The sequence below is a fragment of the Anser anser genome (assembly GCF_964211835.1).
Source record: "Anser anser genome assembly, contig: HAP1_SCAFFOLD_436, whole genome shotgun sequence".
NCBI classification, from domain to species: domain Eukaryota; kingdom Metazoa; phylum Chordata; class Aves; order Anseriformes; family Anatidae; genus Anser; species Anser anser.
In genome coordinates, this window is record NW_028153687.1 from 1 (window position 1) to 17,050 (window position 17,050).

The following is a 17,050-nucleotide window of genomic DNA, read 5'->3' on the forward strand; positions in this document are numbered from 1 at the left end:
GACATCCCCTCCTGCCGCAGTGAGCGGGGGGCGACTCGGGGGGCGGCGGGAGGGGGTTGGGGGGCGGTTGGGGGCAATAGGAGGGGGTTTGGGGGGCAATAGAGGGGGTTATGGGGCAGTTGGGGGCAATAGGAGGGGGTTATGGGGCGGTTGGGGGCAATAGGAAGGGGTTTGGGGGGCAATAGAGGGGGTTATGGGGCAGTTGGGGGCAATAGGAGGGGGTTATGGGGCGGTTGGGGGCAATGGGAGGGGGTTTGGGGGGCAATAGAGGGGGTTATGGGGCGGTTGGGGGCAATAGGAGGGGGTTATGGGGTGGTTGGGGGCAATAGGAGGGGGTTTGGGGGGCAATAGAGGGGGTTATGGGGCTTTGGGGGGCAATAGGAGGGGGTTATGTGGCGGTTGGGGGCAATAGGGGAGGTTATGGGGCGGTTGGGGGCAATGGGAGGGGGTTTGGGGGGCAATAGAGGGGGTTATGGGGCGGTTGGGGGCAATGGGAGGGGGTTATGGGGCGGTTGGGGGCAATGGGAGGGGGTTATGGGGCGGTTGGGGGCAATGGGAGGGGGTTATGGGGCGGTTGGGGGCAATGGGAGGGGGTTATGGGGCGGTTGGGGGCAACGGGAGGGGGTTTGGGGGGCAATAGAGGGGGTTATGGGGCGGTTGGGGGGCAATGGGGAGCGCTGGGGGGCAATAGGAGGGGGTTGGGGGGCGGTCGGGGGCAACAGGAGGGGGTTGGGGGGTGGTTGGGGGCAATAGGAGGGGGTTTGGGGGGCAATAGAGGGGGTTATGGGGCTTTGGGGGGCAACGGGAGGGGGTTATGGGGCGGTTGGGGGCAATAGGAGGGGGTTTGGGGGCAATAGAGGGGGTTATGGGGCTTTGGGGGGCAATAGAGGGGGTTATGGGGCAGTTGGGGGCAATAGGAGGGGGTTTGGGGGGCAATAGAGGGGGTTATGGGGCGGTTGGGGGCAATAGGAGGGGGTTTAGGGGGCAATAGAGGGGGTTATGGGGCAGTTGGGGGCAATAGGAGGGGGTTTGGGGGACAATAGAGGGGGTTATGGGGCGGTTGGGGGCAATAGGAGGGGGTTTAGGGGGCAATAGAGGGGGTTATGGGGCAGTTGGGGGCAATAGGAGGGGGTTTGGGGGGCAATAGAGGGGGTTATGGGGCGGTTGGGGGCAATAGGAGGGGGTTTGGGGGGCAATAGAGGGGGTTATGGGGAATTTGGGGGCAGTAGAAGGGGGTTGGGGGGATTATGGGGGGCAGCAGAGGGGGCCTGGGGGGCATTAGAGGGGATGTGGGGGGCAATAGGGGAGGTTGGGGGCAATAGAGGGGGTTATGGGGGGTTGTAGGGGGAGTTTGGGGGGCAATAGAGGGGGTGGGGGACATCACAGGGGGATTGGGGGGCAATTGGGGGTTTTGGGGGGCAATAGAAGAGGGTTGGGGGGGTAATCGAGGGGGTTATGGGGTGTTTGGGGGCAATAGGAGGGGGTTTGGGGGGCAACAGGAGGGGGTTATGGGGCGGTTGGGGGCAATAGGAGGGGGTTATGGGGCGGTTGGGGGCAACAGGAGGGGGTTTGGGGGGCAATAGGAGGGGGTTATGGGGCGGTTGGGGGCAGCGGGGGGGGTTATGGGGTGGTTGGGGGCAATAGGAGGGGGTTATGGGGCGGTTGGGGGCAATAGCAGGGGGTTTGGGGGGCAATAGAGGGGGTTATGGGGCTTTGGGGGGCAATGGGAGGGGGTTATGGGGTGGTTGGGGGCAATAGGAGGGGGTTTAGGGGGCAATAGAGGGGGTTATGGGGCGGTTGGGGGCAACGGGAGGGGGTTGTGGGGCGGTTGGGGGCAATAGGAGGGGGTTATGGGGCGGTTGGGGGCGGCGGGAGGGGGTTATGGGGTGGTTGGGGGCAATAGGAGGGGGTTATGGGGCGGTTGGGGGCGGCGGGAGGGGGTTATGGGGTGGTTGGGGGCAATAGGAGGGGGTTATGGGGCGGTTGGGGGCGGCGGGAGGGGGTTATGGGGTGGTTGGGGGCAATAGGAGGGGGTTTGGGGGGCAATAGAGGGGGTTATGGGGCGGTTGGGGGCAATAGGAGGGGGTTTAGGGGCAATAGAGGGGGTTATGGGCAGTTGGGGGCAATAGGAGGGGGTTTGGGGGGCAATAGAGGGGGTTATGGGGCGGTTGGGGCAACGGGAAGGGGTTTGGGGGCAACGGGAGCGGGTTATGGGGCTTTGGGGGGCAATAGGAGGGGGTTTGGGGGGCAGTTGGGGGCAATAGGAGGGGGTTATGGGGTGTTTGGGGGCAATAGAAGGGGGTTTGGGGGGCAGTAGGGTGGTTTGGGGGGCATTAGATAGGGTTGTGGGGGCTTTGGGGACGATAGAGGGGAGTTGGGGGGCAATAGGGGAAGTTATGGGGGGGTGGGGGCAATAGAGGGGGTTTGGGGGGCAATAGAGGGGGTTTGGGGGGCAGTAGAGGGGTTATGGGGGATTTGGGGGGCAATAGAGGGGGCTATGGGGCAGTAGTTTGGGGTGGGGGGGGATGTGGGGGGGATGGAGGTGGGCGTGGGGTCGTTGCGGGGGGCGTGGGGGCAATAAAGGGGGCAATAAAGGGGGGTGTGGGGCAGCAGAGGACACCATGAGGGGTTATGGGGGGGGTTGGGGTCAGGATGGGGGAATGGGGGGCTACAGGGGCAATAAAGGGGCTGCGGGGGCAGAAGGGTCGCTGGGGGGGGGTTATAGGGGGGGATTTGGGGTCAGTATGGGGGAGGGGGGGCTATAGGGGCAGTAAAGGGGGGCTGTGGGGGCAATAGGGGGCACTGGGGGGGGTTATAGGGGGGGGATTTGGGGTCAGTATGGGGGAGGGGGGGCTATAGGGGCAATAAAGCAGGCTGTAGGGTCGGTAAGGGGGCTGCGGGGGCAATAAAGGGGCTGTGGGGGCAATGAAGGGGCTGTGGGGGCAATGAAGGGGCTGTGGGGGCAATAAAGGGGCTGTAGGGTCTGTAAGGGGGCTGTGGGGGCAATAAAGGGGCTGTGGGGGCAATAAAGGGGCCGCGGGGGCAATAAAGGGGCCGCGGGGGCAGTGGGGCCGCTGGGGGGGGGGCGGCGGGCGCGGTCTGAGGGCGGCCGCGCAGTGCCCGGCTTCGTGGGCTGCTTCGTGGACTCGGGCTCGCCGCCGGCGCTGAGCGGGGCCAGCGGCACCTCCACGCGCCTCACCGTGCCCCTCTGCCTGCGCTTCTGCCGCGGCCGCGGCTACGAGGTACGGCCCCGCCCCCCGGGACACGCCCCGAGAGGCCCCGCCCCCCCGGGACACGCCCCGATAGGCCCCGCCCCCGGGGGACACGCCCCGATAGGCCCCGCCCCCAAGGGGACACGCCCCGATAGGCCCCGCCCACGAGGGGACACACCCTGAGAGGCCCCGCCCCCGAGGGGACACGCCCCGATAGGCCCCGCCCCCGGGGGGGGACACGCCCCGAAAAGCCCCGCCCCCGGGGGGGGCAGGCACCGATAGGCCACGCCCCCAAGGGGACACGCCCCGATAGGCCCCGCCCCCAAGGGGACACGCCCCGATAGGCCCAGCCCCCATGGGGACACGCCCCGCTAGGCCCCGCCCCCGGGGGACACGCCCCGATAGGCCCCGCCCCCAAAGGGACACGCCCCGAGAAGCCCCGCCCCCGGGGGGACACACCCTGAGAAGCCCCGTCCCCACGGGGACACGCCCCACTAGGCCCCGCCCCCGAAGGGACACGCCCCGTCAGGCCCCGCCCCCCGGGACACGCCCCGCTAGGCCCCGCCCCACCAGGACCCAGCATCGCCCCGTCACGGCCTGGGACCCCCCAGCCCCATAGCGCCCCTGGGACCCATAGACCCCCCCCATAGACCCCCCCCAGCCCCATAGCCCCCCCCAACCCTCCCCAGCCCCATAGCCCCCCCCCACCCCCCTGCCCCATAGCCATCCCCCAGCCCCATAACCCCCCGTCCCCCAAAGCCCCCCTACAGCCCCATAGCCCCCCCAGCCCTCCCCAGCCCCACAGCCCCCCTCCTCCCCCATCGCCCCCTTCCAGCCCCACATCTCCCCACAACCCCCCCACAACCCCCCCAGCCCCACAGCCCCCCTAGAGCCACACATCCCCCTCCTACCCCCCAGCCCCACATCTCCCCATATCCCCCTCCTACCCCCTGCAGCCCCACATCCCCTTCCTACCCCCCCAGCCCCACATCTCCCCACATCCCCCTCCTACCCCCCCAGCCCCACATCTCCCCACATCCCCCTCCTACCCCCCCAGCCCCACATCTCCCCCCAGCCCCACATCCCCCTCCTACCCCCCAGCCCCACATCTCCCCATATCCCCCTCCTACCCCCTGCAGCCACACATCCCCCTCCTACCCCCCCAGCCCCACATCTCCCCACATCCCCCTCCTACCCCCCCAGCCCCACATCTCCCCACATCCCCCTCCTACCCCCCCAGCCCCACATCTCCCCACATCCCCCTCCTACCCCCCCAGCCCCACATCTCCCCCCAGCCCCACATCCCCCTCCTACCCCCCAGCCCCACATCTCCCCCCAGCCCCATAGCCCCCTCCTACCCCCCAGCCCCACATCTCCCCATATCCCCCTTCTACCCCCCCAGCCCCACATCTCCCCCCAGCCCCATAGCCCCCCTAGGGCCCCATATCCCCCTCCTACCCCCCCAGCCCCACATCCCCCCCCCCCGGCCCCGGAGCGCGGCGCAGCGCCCCACAGGTGCCCGCAGTTGGCAGGGCTGGAGGCCGGCTACGCCTGCTTCTGCGGCCACGCCGGCGACCTGCGGCGGGGGCAGCGCGCCCGCACCGCCGAGTGCGACCAGGTGTGCTTCGGCAAGGCCAGCCAGCTCTGCGGCGGCGACGGCCGCCTCGCCGTGTACCACGGTGAGTCAGGGCGCTGCGGGCGCTGCGGGCGTTGCGGGCACTGCGGGCACTGTGGGCACTGCGAGTGCTGCGGGTGCTGCGGGCACTGCGGGCACTGTGAGCACTGCGGGCACTGCGGGCACTGCGGGCGCTGCGGGCACTGCGGGCACTGCGGGCACTGTGGGCACTGCGAGTGCTGCGGGCACTGCGAGTGCTGCGGGCACTGCGAGCGCTGCGGGCACTGCGGGCACTGCGGGCGCTGCGGGCACTGCGGGCACTGCGGGCGCTGCGGGCACTGCGGGCACTGCGAGCGCTGCGGGCACTGCGGGCACTGCGGGCACTGCGAGTGCTGCGGGTGCTGCGGGCACTGCGGGCACTGCGAGTGCTGCGGGTGCTGCGGGCACTGCGAGCACTGCGGGCACTGCGACTGCTGCGGGCACTGCGGGCGCTGCGAGCGCTGCGGGCACTGCGGGCACTGCGGGCGCTGCGAGTGCTGCGGGCACTGCGGGCGCTGCGAGCGCTGCGGGCACTGCGGGCACTGTGGGCACTGCGAGTGCTGCGGGTGCTGCGGGCACTGCGGGCACTGCGGGCACTGCGGGCGCTGCGGGCACTGCGGGCACTGCAGGCACTGCGGGCACTGCGGGCACTGCGGGCGCTGCGGGCACTGCGGGCACTGCGGGCACTGCGGGCACTGCGGGCACTGCGGGCACTGCGAGCGCTGCCGGCGCTGCGGGCACTGCGGGCACTGCGAGCGCTGCGGGCACTGCGAGTGCTGCGGGCGCTGCGAGCGCTGCGGGCACTGCAGGCACTGCGGGCGCTGCGGGCACTGCGAGCGCTGCGGGCACTGCGAGTGCTGCAGGCACTGTGAGCGCTGTGGGCGCTGCGGGCACTGCGGGCACTGCGGGCGCTGCGGGCACTGCGGGCACTGCGGGTGCTGTGGGCACTGCGAGCACTGCGAGCGCTGCGAGCGCTGCGGGCACTGTGGGCACTGCGGGCACTGCGGGCGCTGCGGGCACTGCGGGCACTGCGGGCACTGTGGGCACTGCGAGCGCTGCGGGCGCTGCCGGCGCTGCGGGCACTGCGGGCACTGCGAGCGCTGCAGGCACTGCAAGCGCTGCGGGCGCTGCGAGCGCTGCGGGCGCTGCGAGCGCTGCGGGCACTGTGGGCACTGCGGGCACTGCAGGCGCTGCGGGCACTGCGGGTGCTGCGAGCGCTGCAGGCGCTGCGGGCACTGCGGGCACTGCGGGCACTGCAGGCACTGCAGGCACTGCGGGCACTGCGGGCACTGTGAGCACTGCGGGCACTGTGAGCGCTGTGGGCACTGCGAGCGCTGCAGGCACTGCGAGTGCTGCGGGCGCTGCGGGCACTGCGGGCACTGCGGGCACTGCGGGCGCTGCGGGCACTGCGGGCACTGCGAGCGCTGCGAGCGCTGCGGGCGCTGCGAGCGCTGCGGGCGCTGCGGGCACTGCGGGCACTGCGGGCACTGCGGGCGCTGCGGGCACTGCGGGCACTGCGAGCGCTGCGAGCGCTGCGGGCGCTGCGAGCGCTGCGGGCGCTGCGGGCGCTGCAAGCGCTGCGGGCGCTGCGAGCGCTGCGAGCGCTGTGAGCGCTGCGGGCACTTGTGAGCGCTGCGGGCACTGCGAGCGCTGCGGGCGCTGCGGGCACTGCGGGCGCTGCGGGCACTGCGAGTGCTGCGGGCACTGCGAGCACTGCGGGCGCTGCGGGCACTGCGGGCGCTGCGGGCACTGCGAGTGCTGCGGGCACTGCGGGCACTGCGGGCGCTGCGGGCGCTGCGGGCGCTGCGAGCACTGCGAGCGCTGCGGGCACTGCGAGCGCTGCGGGCACTGCGAGTGCTGCGGGCACTGCGGGCGCTGCGAGTGCTGCAGGCGCTGCGGGCACTGTGGGCACTGCGGGCAGTGCAGGTGCTGCGGGCACTGCGGGCGCTGCGAGTGCTGCAGGCGCTGCGGGCACTGCGGGCACTGCGGGCACTGCGGGCACTGCGGGCACTGCAGGCACTGTGGGCACTGCGGGCACTGCGGGCACTGTGAGCACTGCGGGCACTGTGAGCGCTGTGGGCACTGTGAGCGCTGTGGGCACTGTGAGCGCTGTGGGCACTGTGAGCGCTGCAGGCACTGCGAGCGCTGCGGGCGCTGCGGGCACTGCGGGCGCTGCGGGCACTGCGAGTGCTGCGGGCGCTGCGGGCACTGCGGGCACTGCGGGTGCTGCGGGCACTGCGAGCGCTGCGGGCACTTGTGAGCGCTGCGGGCACTGCGAGCGCTGCGGGCGCTGCGAGCGCTGCGGGCACTGCGGGCACTGCGGGCACTGCGGGTGCTGCGGGCACTGCGAGCGCTGCGGGCACTTGTGAGCGCTGCGGGCACTGCGAGCGCTGCGGGCGCTGCGGGCACTGCGGGCACTGCGAGTGCTGCGGGCGCTGCGGGCACTGCGGGCACTGCGGGCGCTGCGGGCGCTGCGGGCACTGCGGGCACTGCGGGCGCTGCGAGTGCTGCGGGCACTGCGAGCGCTGCGGGCACTGCGAGCGCTGCGGGCGCTGCGAGCGCTGCGGGCACTGCGGGCACTGCGGGCACTGCGAGCACTGCGGGCACTGTGGGCACTGCGGGCGCTGTGGGCGCTGCGGGCACTGCGGGCACTGCGGGCACTGTGGGCACTGCGGGCACTGCGAGCGCTGCGGGCACTGCGAGCGCTGCGGGCGCTGCGAGCGCTGCGGGCACTGCGGGCACTGCGAGCGCTGCGGGCACTGCGGGCACTGCGAGCGCTGGCGTCGCTGTTGTGCCCGGCGTAGGTGCTGGGTTGACCTGGCAGCCGAGGCTCTGGGGCTGGTTGCCATGGGGAGCTGGTTGCCATGGTGATGTTGCCATGGTGATGTTGCCATGGTGATGTTGCCACGGCGGTGGTGTGGTTGCCGTGGTGACCGCTGTGGGGGTCTCGGTTGCCATGGAGACATTGGGGGGGGGTGGAGCTGCTGTGGGGATGTCGCCCTGGTGGTGGCACCGCCCCTTTGGTCTCCATGGCAACACAGCCCCATGGTTGCCAGGGCAACACGAGCTCGTGGTCGTCGTGGCAACACAGCCGCGCGGTTGCCATGGCGACAGTTTCGTGGTCTCTATAGCAACAGAGCCCCATCAGCCCCATCAGGTGTCCTGGCCTCCGTGGTGACACCAGCCCACGGTCGCCATGGCAACGCACCCTCACAATCACCATGGCAACAAGCTCACGGTCGCCATGGCAACAGCCTCATAGCCCCTATAGCAACAAAACCGCCTGTAGCGTTGTCACCGCCTCGTGGGCCCCGTGGTGTCCTGGTCCCCGTGGTGCCACCGCCCCATGGCAACACCACCCCGCGGTCGCCATGGCAACGCGCTGTCACGGTTGCTATGACAACACAGCCCCACGGTTGCCATGGCGACAGTTTCGTGGTCCCTATAGGAACACGGCCCGGCCGCCATGACACCACAGCCCCACGGTCTCCATGGCAACACGCTGTCACAGTTGCTATGACAACACAGCCCCGCGGTTGCCATGGCGACGGTTTTACGGTCCCTATAGGAACACGGCCCCCTGCATCACTGTGGTCGCTCAGTCCCATGGTGTCACTGCCCCACGGTGACGCCCCACGGCCGCCATGACACCACAGCCCCACGGTCGTCATGGCAACGCGCTATCACGGTTGCTATGACAACGCAGCCCCACGGTTGCCATGGCGACGGTTTCGTGGTCCCTATAGCAACACGGCCCCCCGCATCACTGTGGTCACTCAGTCCCGTGGCGTTACTGCCCCGTGGGGACACCCCACGGTGACGCCCCACGGCCGCCATGACACCCCAGCCCCACGGTCGCCATGGCAACGCGCTATCACGGTTGCTATGACAACACAGCCCCACGGTCGCCATGGCAACACCCCCGCGGTCGCCACGGCAACCCACCCATCTCCCCTCCGCCTCCGCAGCCTGGGTGGGCGCGTGCCGCGCCAACAGCTCGGCGCCCTCGGGCGTCATCTACTCGCCGGGCTTCCCCGACGACTACGGGCCGGACGCGGACTGCGCGTGGCGCCTGGGGGCGGGCGCGGGGGCGGCGCTGGAGGTGACGTTCCGCCTGTTCGACATCCGCGACCCCAACGACCGGCTGACGCTGCGCGACGCCCGCAGCCGCCGCCTGCTGGCCCAGTTCGACGGGCGCCGGCCCCCGCCCCCCGCCCGCGCCCTGCTGCTGCCCACCGAGGCGCTGGAGCTCACCTTCCGCTCCGACACCCTGCGGCACGCCCAGGGCTTCGCCCTCACCTACCGGCGTGAGCGGGGGGGCGCCGGGGGGCCGGGGGGGTTGGGGGGACTGGGGGATACTGGGGGGACTGGGGGATACTGGGGCGACTGGGGGATAACGGAGGGACTGGGATGTGGGGACGTGGGGTGCTGGGAGATACTGGGGGGACTGGGAGATGTTGAGGGACTGGGGAGTGTGGGGTGCTGGGGGACTGGGGGATACTGGGGGATGTGGGGTGCTGGGGGACTGGGAGATACTGGGAGATAGGGGGGGACGGGGGATACTGGGGGATACTGGGGGATACTGGGAGATGCTGGGGACTGGGAGACGTGGGGCCCCCGAGGGGTCTTCGGGGTCCCTGAGGGGTCTGTGGGGACGGGGGGGCGGTGACGCCGTGGGGCAGCCCCGACCCCCCCCCCCTTTTCCCCCCAACAGGCGTCGCCGCGCCCCCCAGCGCCGCCAGCCCCACGGCGCCCCCCAGCCCCACGGCGCCCCACGGCACCCGAGGTGAGCAACGGGGGGCGGAGGGGGGCTGCCTGTGGGGCTGCCCCACAGCTCGCCCCATAACTCACCCCATATCCGTGGGGCCGCCCCACATCTCACCCCATAACCCCGTATCCGTGGGGCCGCCCCACATCTCACCCCATAACTGACCCCATATCTATGGGGCCGCCCCACAGCTCGCCCCACAACTGACCCCATACCTGTGGGGCCGCCCCACATCTCACCCCATAACCCCATATCTGTGGGGCCGCCCCACATCTCGCCCCATAACTGACCCCATATCCGTGGGGCCGCCCCACATCTCACCCCATAACCCCATATCTGTGGGGCCGCCCCACATCCCGCCCCATAACTGACCCCGTCTCCGTGGGGCCGCCCCACATCCCGCCCCATAACTGACCCCATATCCGTGGGGCCGCCCCACATCTCGCCCCATAACCCCATATCTGTGGGGCTGCCCCACATCTCACCCCATAACTGACCCTGTATCCGTGGGGCTGCCCCACATCTCGCCCCATAACCCCGTATCCCTGGGGCCGCCCCACATCTCACCCCATAACCCCGTATCTGTGGGGCCGCCCCACATCTCGCCCCATAACTGACCCCGTATCCGTGGGGCCACCCCACACCTCGCCCCATAACTGACCCCGTATCTGTGGGGCCGCCCCACATCTCACCCCATAACCCCATATCTATGGGGCCGCCCCACATCTCACCCCATAACCCCATATCTATGGGGCCGCCCCACATCTCGCCCCATAACCCCATATCTATGGGGCCGCCCCACATCCCGCCCCATAACTGACCCCGTATCTATGGGGCCGCCCCACATCTCACCCCATAACCCCATATCTATGGGGCCGCCCCACATCCCGCCCCATAACTGACCCCGTATCTATGGGGCCGCCCCACATCTCACCCCATAACCCCATATCTGTGGGGCCGCCCCACATCCCGCCCCATAACTGACCCCGTCTCCGTGGGGCCGCCCCACATCTCACCCCATAACTGACCCCATATCTGTGGGGCCGCCCCACATCTCACCCCATAACCCCATATCTGTGGGGCCGCCCCACATCTCACCCCATAACCCCATATCTATGGGGCTGCCCCACATCCCGCCCCATAACTGACCCCGTATCCGTGGGGCCGCCCCACATCTCACCCCATAACCCCGTATCTATGGGGCTGCCCCACATCTCACCCCATAACTGACCCTGTATCCGTGGGGCTGCCCCACATCTCACCCCATAACCCCATATCTATGGGGCCACCCCACATCTCGCCCCATAACCCCGTATCCGTGGGGCCGCCCCACACCTCGCCCCATAACCCCGTATCTATGGGGCCGCCCCACATCCCGCCCCATAACTGACCCCATATCTATGGGGCCGCCCCACATCCCGCCCTACAACTGACCCCATATCTATGGGGCCGCCCCACATCTCACCCCATAACCCCATATCTATGGGGCCGCCCCACATCTTGCCCCATAACTGACCCCGTATCTGGGGCCGCCCCACATCTCACCCCATAACTAACCCCATATCTGTGGGGCCGCCCCACATCTCGCCCCATAACCCCATATCTGTGGGGCCGCCCCACACCTCACCCCATAACCCCGTATCTATGGGGCCGCCCCACATCCCGCCCCATAACTGACCCCGTCTCCGTGGGGCCGCCCCACATCTCACCCCATAACTGACCCCATATCCGTGGGGCCGCCCCACATCTCACCCCATAACCCCATATCTGTGGGGCCGCCCCACATCTCACCCCATAACCCCATATCTGTGGGGCCGCCCCACATCCCGCCCCATAACTGACCCCGTCTCCGTGGGGCCGCCCCACATCCCGCCCCATAACTGACCCCATATCCGTGGGGCCGCCCCACATCTCGCCCCATAACCCCATATCTGTGGGGCTGCCCCACATCTCACCCCATAACTGACCCTGTATCCGTGGGGCTGCCCCACATCTCGCCCCATAACCCCGTATCCCTGGGGCCGCCCCACATCTCACCCCATAACCCCGTATCTGTGGGGCCGCCCCACATCTCGCCCCATAACTGACCCCGTATCCGTGGGGCCACCCCACACCTCGCCCCATAACTGACCCCGTATCTGTGGGGCTGCCCCACATCTCACCCCATAACCCCATATCTATGGGGCCGCCCCACATCTCACCCCATAACCCCATATCTATGGGGCCGCCCCACATCTCGCCCCATAACCCCATATCTATGGGGCCGCCCCACATCCCGCCCCATAACTGACCCCGTATCTATGGGGCCGCCCCACATCTCACCCCATAACCCCATATCTATGGGGCCGCCCCACATCCCGCCCCATAACTGACCCCGTATCTATGGGGCCGCCCCACATCTCACCCCATAACCCCATATCTGTGGGGCCGCCCCACATCCCGCCCCATAACTGACCCCGTCTCCGTGGGGCCGCCCCACATCTCACCCCATAACTGACCCCATATCTGTGGGGCCGCCCCACATCTCACCCCATAACCCCATATCCGTGGGGCCGCCCCACATCTCACCCCATAACCCCGTATCTATGGGGCTGCCCCACATCTCACCCCATAACTGACCCTGTATCCGTGGGGCTGCCCCACATCTCACCCCATAACCCCATATCTATGGGGCCACCCCACATCTCGCCCCATAACCCCGTATCCGTGGGGCCGCCCCACACCTCGCCCCATAACCCCGTATCTATGGGGCCGCCCCACATCCCGCCCCATAACTGACCCCATATCTATGGGGCCGCCCCACATCCCGCCCTACAACTGACCCCATATCTATGGGGCCGCCCCACATCTCACCCCATAACCCCATATCTATGGGGCCGCCCCACATCTTGCCCCATAACTGACCCCGTATCTGGGGCCGCCCCACATCTCACCCCATAACTAACCCCATATCTGTGGGGCCGCCCCACATCTCGCCCCATAACCCCATATCTGTGGGGCCGCCCCACACCTCACCCCATAACCCCGTATCTATGGGGCCGCCCCACATCCCGCCCCATAACTGACCCCGTCTCCGTGGGGCCGCCCCACATCTCACCCCATAACTGACCCCATATCCGTGGGGCCGCCCCACATCTCACCCCATAACCCCATATCTGTGGGGCCGCCCCACATCTCACCCCATAACCCCATATCTGTGGGGCCGCCCCACATCTCACCCCATAACCCCGTATCTATGGGGCTGCCCCACATCGCACCCCATAACTGACCCTGTATCCGTGGGGCTGCCCCACATCTCACCCCATAACCCCATATCTATGGGGCCACCCCACACCTCGCCCCATAACCCCGTATCCATGGGGCCGCCCCACATCTCGCCCCATAACTGACCCCACATCTGTGGGCCGCCCCACATCTCACCCCATAACCCCATATCTATGGGGCCGCCCCACATCCCGCCCCACAACTGACCCCATATCTGTGGGGCCGCCCCACATCTCACCCCATAACCCCATATCTATGGGGCCGCCCCACATCCCGCCCCACAACTGACCCCATATCTGTGGGGCCGCCCCACATCTCACCCCATAACCCCATATCTATGGGGCCGCCCCACATCTCGCCCCATAACCCCGTATCTATGGGGCCGCCCCACATCTCGCCCCATAACCCCATATCTATGGGGCCGCCCCACATCTCGCCCCATAACTGACCCCATATCTGTGGGGCCGCCCCACATCTCACCCCATAACCCCATATCTATGGGGCCGCCCCACATCTCGCCCCATAACCCCGTATCTATGGGGCCGCCCCACATCTCGCCCCATAACTGACCCCGTATCTGGGGCCGCCCCACATCTCGCCCCATAACTGACCCCACATCTGTGGGCCGCCCCACATCTCACCCCATAACCCCATATCTATGGGGCCGCCCCACATCCCGCCCCATAACTCACCCCATATCATCTGTGGGGCTGCCCCCAGCCGGGCTGAGCTACGCGGCCGCCGGCGCCTTCGTGCTGGGGCTGCTGCTGCTGCTGGGCCGACGCCTGCGCCGCCGGTGAGTGGGGGGGGGGGGGCCCCCAAAACTTGGGGGGCGCTGGGGGGGGGGCTTTGGGGTCCCTGTGTGGGTCTGGGGGGGGGCTTTGGGGTCCCTCCCCCAATAACGGGGGGCGGGGGGGGTCACAGAATGGGGGTCCCAGTCCCCAAAAGGGGGTCGCTGGGGGGGCCCATTCCAGTTATGGGGTTTGGGGGGGGGTCCTGCCCCCTAAGTGGGGTCGTTGGGAGGGGGGGGGGGGGTCCCGTTCCTGGTTATGGGGTTTTGGGGGGGGTCCTCTGGGGTTATGGGGTTTTGGGGGGGGTCCTGCATGAATTTGGGGGGGGTCCCTGCCCCCTAAGTGGGGTCTTTGGGGGGTCTCATTCCTGGCTATGGGGTTTTGGGGGGGGTCCTGCATTAATTGGGGGGGGTCCCTGCCCCCTAAATGGGGTCTTTGGGGGGGGTCCCGTTCCTGGTTATGGGGTTTTGGGGGGGGTCCTGTCTGAATTTGGGGGGGTCCCTGCCCCCTAAATGGGGTCTTTGGGGGGTCCCGTTCCTGGTTATGGGGCTTTGGGGGGGTCCTGCATTAATTTGGGGGGGTCCCTGCCCCCTAAATGGGGTCTTTGGGGGGGGTCCCGTTCCTGGTTATGGGGTTTTGGGGGGGGTCCTGTCTGAATTTGGGGGGGGTCCCTGCCCCCTAAGTGGGGTCTTCGGGGGGTCCAACTCCTGGTTATGGGGTTTTGGGGGGGGTCCCTTTGGGGTTATGGGGTCTTTGGGGGGGGTCCCTGCCCCCTAAGTGGGGTCTTTGGGGGGGTCCCGTTCCTGGTTATGGGGTGTTGGGGGGGGTCCTCTGGGGTTATGGGGTCTTTGGGGGGGGTCCCTGCCCCCTAAATGGGGTCTTTGGGGGGTCCAACTCCTGGTTATGGGGTTTTTGGGGGGGGTCCCTTTGAGGTTATGGGGTTTTGGGGGGGTCCTGCATTAATTTGGGGGGGTCCCTGCCCCCTAAATGGGGTCTTTGGGGGGTCCCGTTCCTGGTTATGGGGCTTTGGGGGGGTCCTGCATTAATTTGGGGGGGTCCCTGCCCCCTAAATAGGGTCTTTGGGGGGTCCAACTCCTGGTTATGGGGTTTTGGGGGGGGGTCCCTTTGGGGTTATGGGGTTTTGGGGGGGGTCCCTGCCCCCTAAGTGGGGTCTTTGGGGGGTCCCGTTCCTGGTTATGGGGTTTTGGGGGGGTCCTGCATGAATTTGGGGGGGGTCCCTGCCCCCTAAATGGGGTCTTTGGGGGGGGTCCCTTCGTGGTTACGGGGTTTTGGGGGGGTCCCCGCCCCCTAAGTGGGGTCTCGGGGGGTCCCTTTGTGGTTACGGGGTTTTGGGGGGGGGGGGGGGGGGGGTCCCGCTCCCCCCCCCCCCGCTGACGCTTCCTCCCCCCCCCCAGGCCCCGCGCCCTGCCCCCCCCGAAGGGCCGCGGCCCCCCCTGCGGCTGCCTGGGGGAGGGGCAGCCCTGGGTGGTCTCGTACCGGCCCCACGGCCGCCCCACGGCGCCCCACGGCCGCCCCACGGCGCCCGAGGACGAGGATGAGGAGGAGGCCGCCGGCGGTAGGGGGGCGGCGGGGGACGAGCCCCCCGGGCCCAGCCCCCAGCCCTCCCTGCGCTCCCTCCTGCCCCATAGCTGAGCCTGCCCCACGGCCGCCCCATAACTGCCCCACGGCCGCCCCATAGCCACCCCATAGCTCCATGGCTGCCCCATAGCCACCACATGGCTGCCCCATAGTGCCCCATAACCACCCCACTGCTGCCCCACGGCCGCCCCATAGCTGCCCCACGGCTGCCCCATAGTGCCCCATAACCACCCCACTGCTGCCCCACGGCCGCCCCATAGCTGCCCCACGGCTGCCCCATAGCCGCCCCATAGCCGCCCCATGGCTGCCCCATAGCCGCCCCATAGCCGCCCCACAGCTCCATTAAGTTATTGCTCGTGCTGCCACTGCCCCATAGCGGCCCTACAGCCGCCCCATAGCTGCCTGACGGCTGCCCCACGGCCACCCCATGGCTCCATGGCTGCCCCATAGCCGCCCTGTGGCTGCCCCATAGCCGCCCCATGGTGGCCCTAGAGCCCCATAGCTGCCCCATAACTGCCCCAGGGCTGCCCCATGGCTGCCCCATGGCTCCATGGCTGCCCCATAGCTGCCCCATGGTGGCTCTATAGCCCCATGGCTGCCCCATAACTGCCCCACGGCTGACCCATGGCTGCCCCATAGCCGCCCATTGGTGGCCCTATAGCCCCATAACTGCCCCACGGCTGACCCATGGCTGCCCCATAGCTCCACGGCTGCCCCATAGCTGCCCCATAGCCACCCCATAGCCACCCCACGGCTGCCCCATAGCTCCATGGCCGCCCCATAGCGCCCTATAGCCACCCTACAGCCGCCCCACAGCCTGCCCCATAGCTGCCCCACGGTCGCCCCATGGGTCCATGGCTGCCCCATAGCGCCCTATAGCCACCCCATAGCGCCCCATAGCTGCCCCACAGCTGCCCCATGGCCGCCCCACGGCCGCCCCATGGCTCCATGGCTGCCCCATAGCCGCCCTGTGGCTGCCCCATAGCCGCCCCATGGTGGCCCTATAGCCCCATAGCTGCCCCATAACTGCCCCAGGGCTGCCCCATGGCTGCCCCATAGCCACCCTTTGGCTGCCCCATAGCGCCTCATAGTGCCCCACAGCCTGCCCCACAGCCTGCCCCACAGCTGCCCCACGGTCGCCCCATGGGCCCATGGCTGCCCCATAGCGCCCTATAGCCACCCCATAGCGCCCCATAGCTGCCCCACAGCTGCCGCACGGCCGCCCCACGGCCGGCCCATGGGTCCATGGCTGCCCCATAGTGCCCCATAGCTGCCCCATAGTGCCCTACAGCTGCCCCACAGCCGCCCCATAGCCGCCCCACGGTCATCCCATGGCCGCCCCATAGCTCCATGGCTGCCCCATAGCGCCCTATAGCCACCCTACAGCCGCCCCACAGCCTGCCCCATAGCTGCCCCACGGTCACCCCATGGGTCCATGGCTGCACCATAGCGCCCCATAGCTGCCCCATAGCCGCCCCATGGCTGCCCCATAGCGCCCTATAGCTCCCCATAGCTGCCCCATAGTGCCCTACAGCTGCCCCACAGCCGCCCCATAGCCGCCCCACGGTTGCCCCATGGCCGCCCCATAACTGCCCCATAACTGCCCCATAACTGCCCCATAACTGCCCCATAACTGCCCCATGGCTGCCCCATAGCTGCCCCACAGCTGCCCCATAACTGCCCCATAGCTGCCCCATAACTGCCCCATAGCTGCCCCATAGCCGCCCCACAGCCTGCCCCATGGCTGCCCCATAGCCGCCCC

General features: G+C 68.8%; 1 protein-coding gene across 1 annotated transcript; it reads left to right on the plus strand.

Annotated features, from left to right (window-relative positions):
* The first annotated feature begins 6 nt into the window (after positions 1-6).
* On the plus strand, positions 7-15,499 carry LOC310891640 (kremen protein 2-like). The gene is made up of 7 exons (XM_083853882.1): positions 7-19; positions 3,118-3,242; positions 4,738-4,891; positions 8,835-9,173; positions 9,581-9,652; positions 13,619-13,694; positions 15,105-15,499. Coding segments are annotated over exons 1-7 (1,005 nt in total). The 5' UTR covers positions 7-18; the 3' UTR covers positions 15,343-15,499.
* Positions 15,500-17,050: the final 1,551 nt, after the last annotated feature.

Coding starts and splice junctions, on each gene's coding strand:
- LOC310891640 (XM_083853882.1), top strand. Junction 4,892..8,834: donor CCGCCTCGCCGTGTACCACG/GTGAGTCAGGGC, acceptor CCGCCTCCGCAG/CCTGGGTGGGCGCGTGCCGC. Junction 9,174..9,580: donor CTTCGCCCTCACCTACCGGC/GTGAGCGGGGGG, acceptor TCCCCCCAACAG/GCGTCGCCGCGCCCCCCAGC.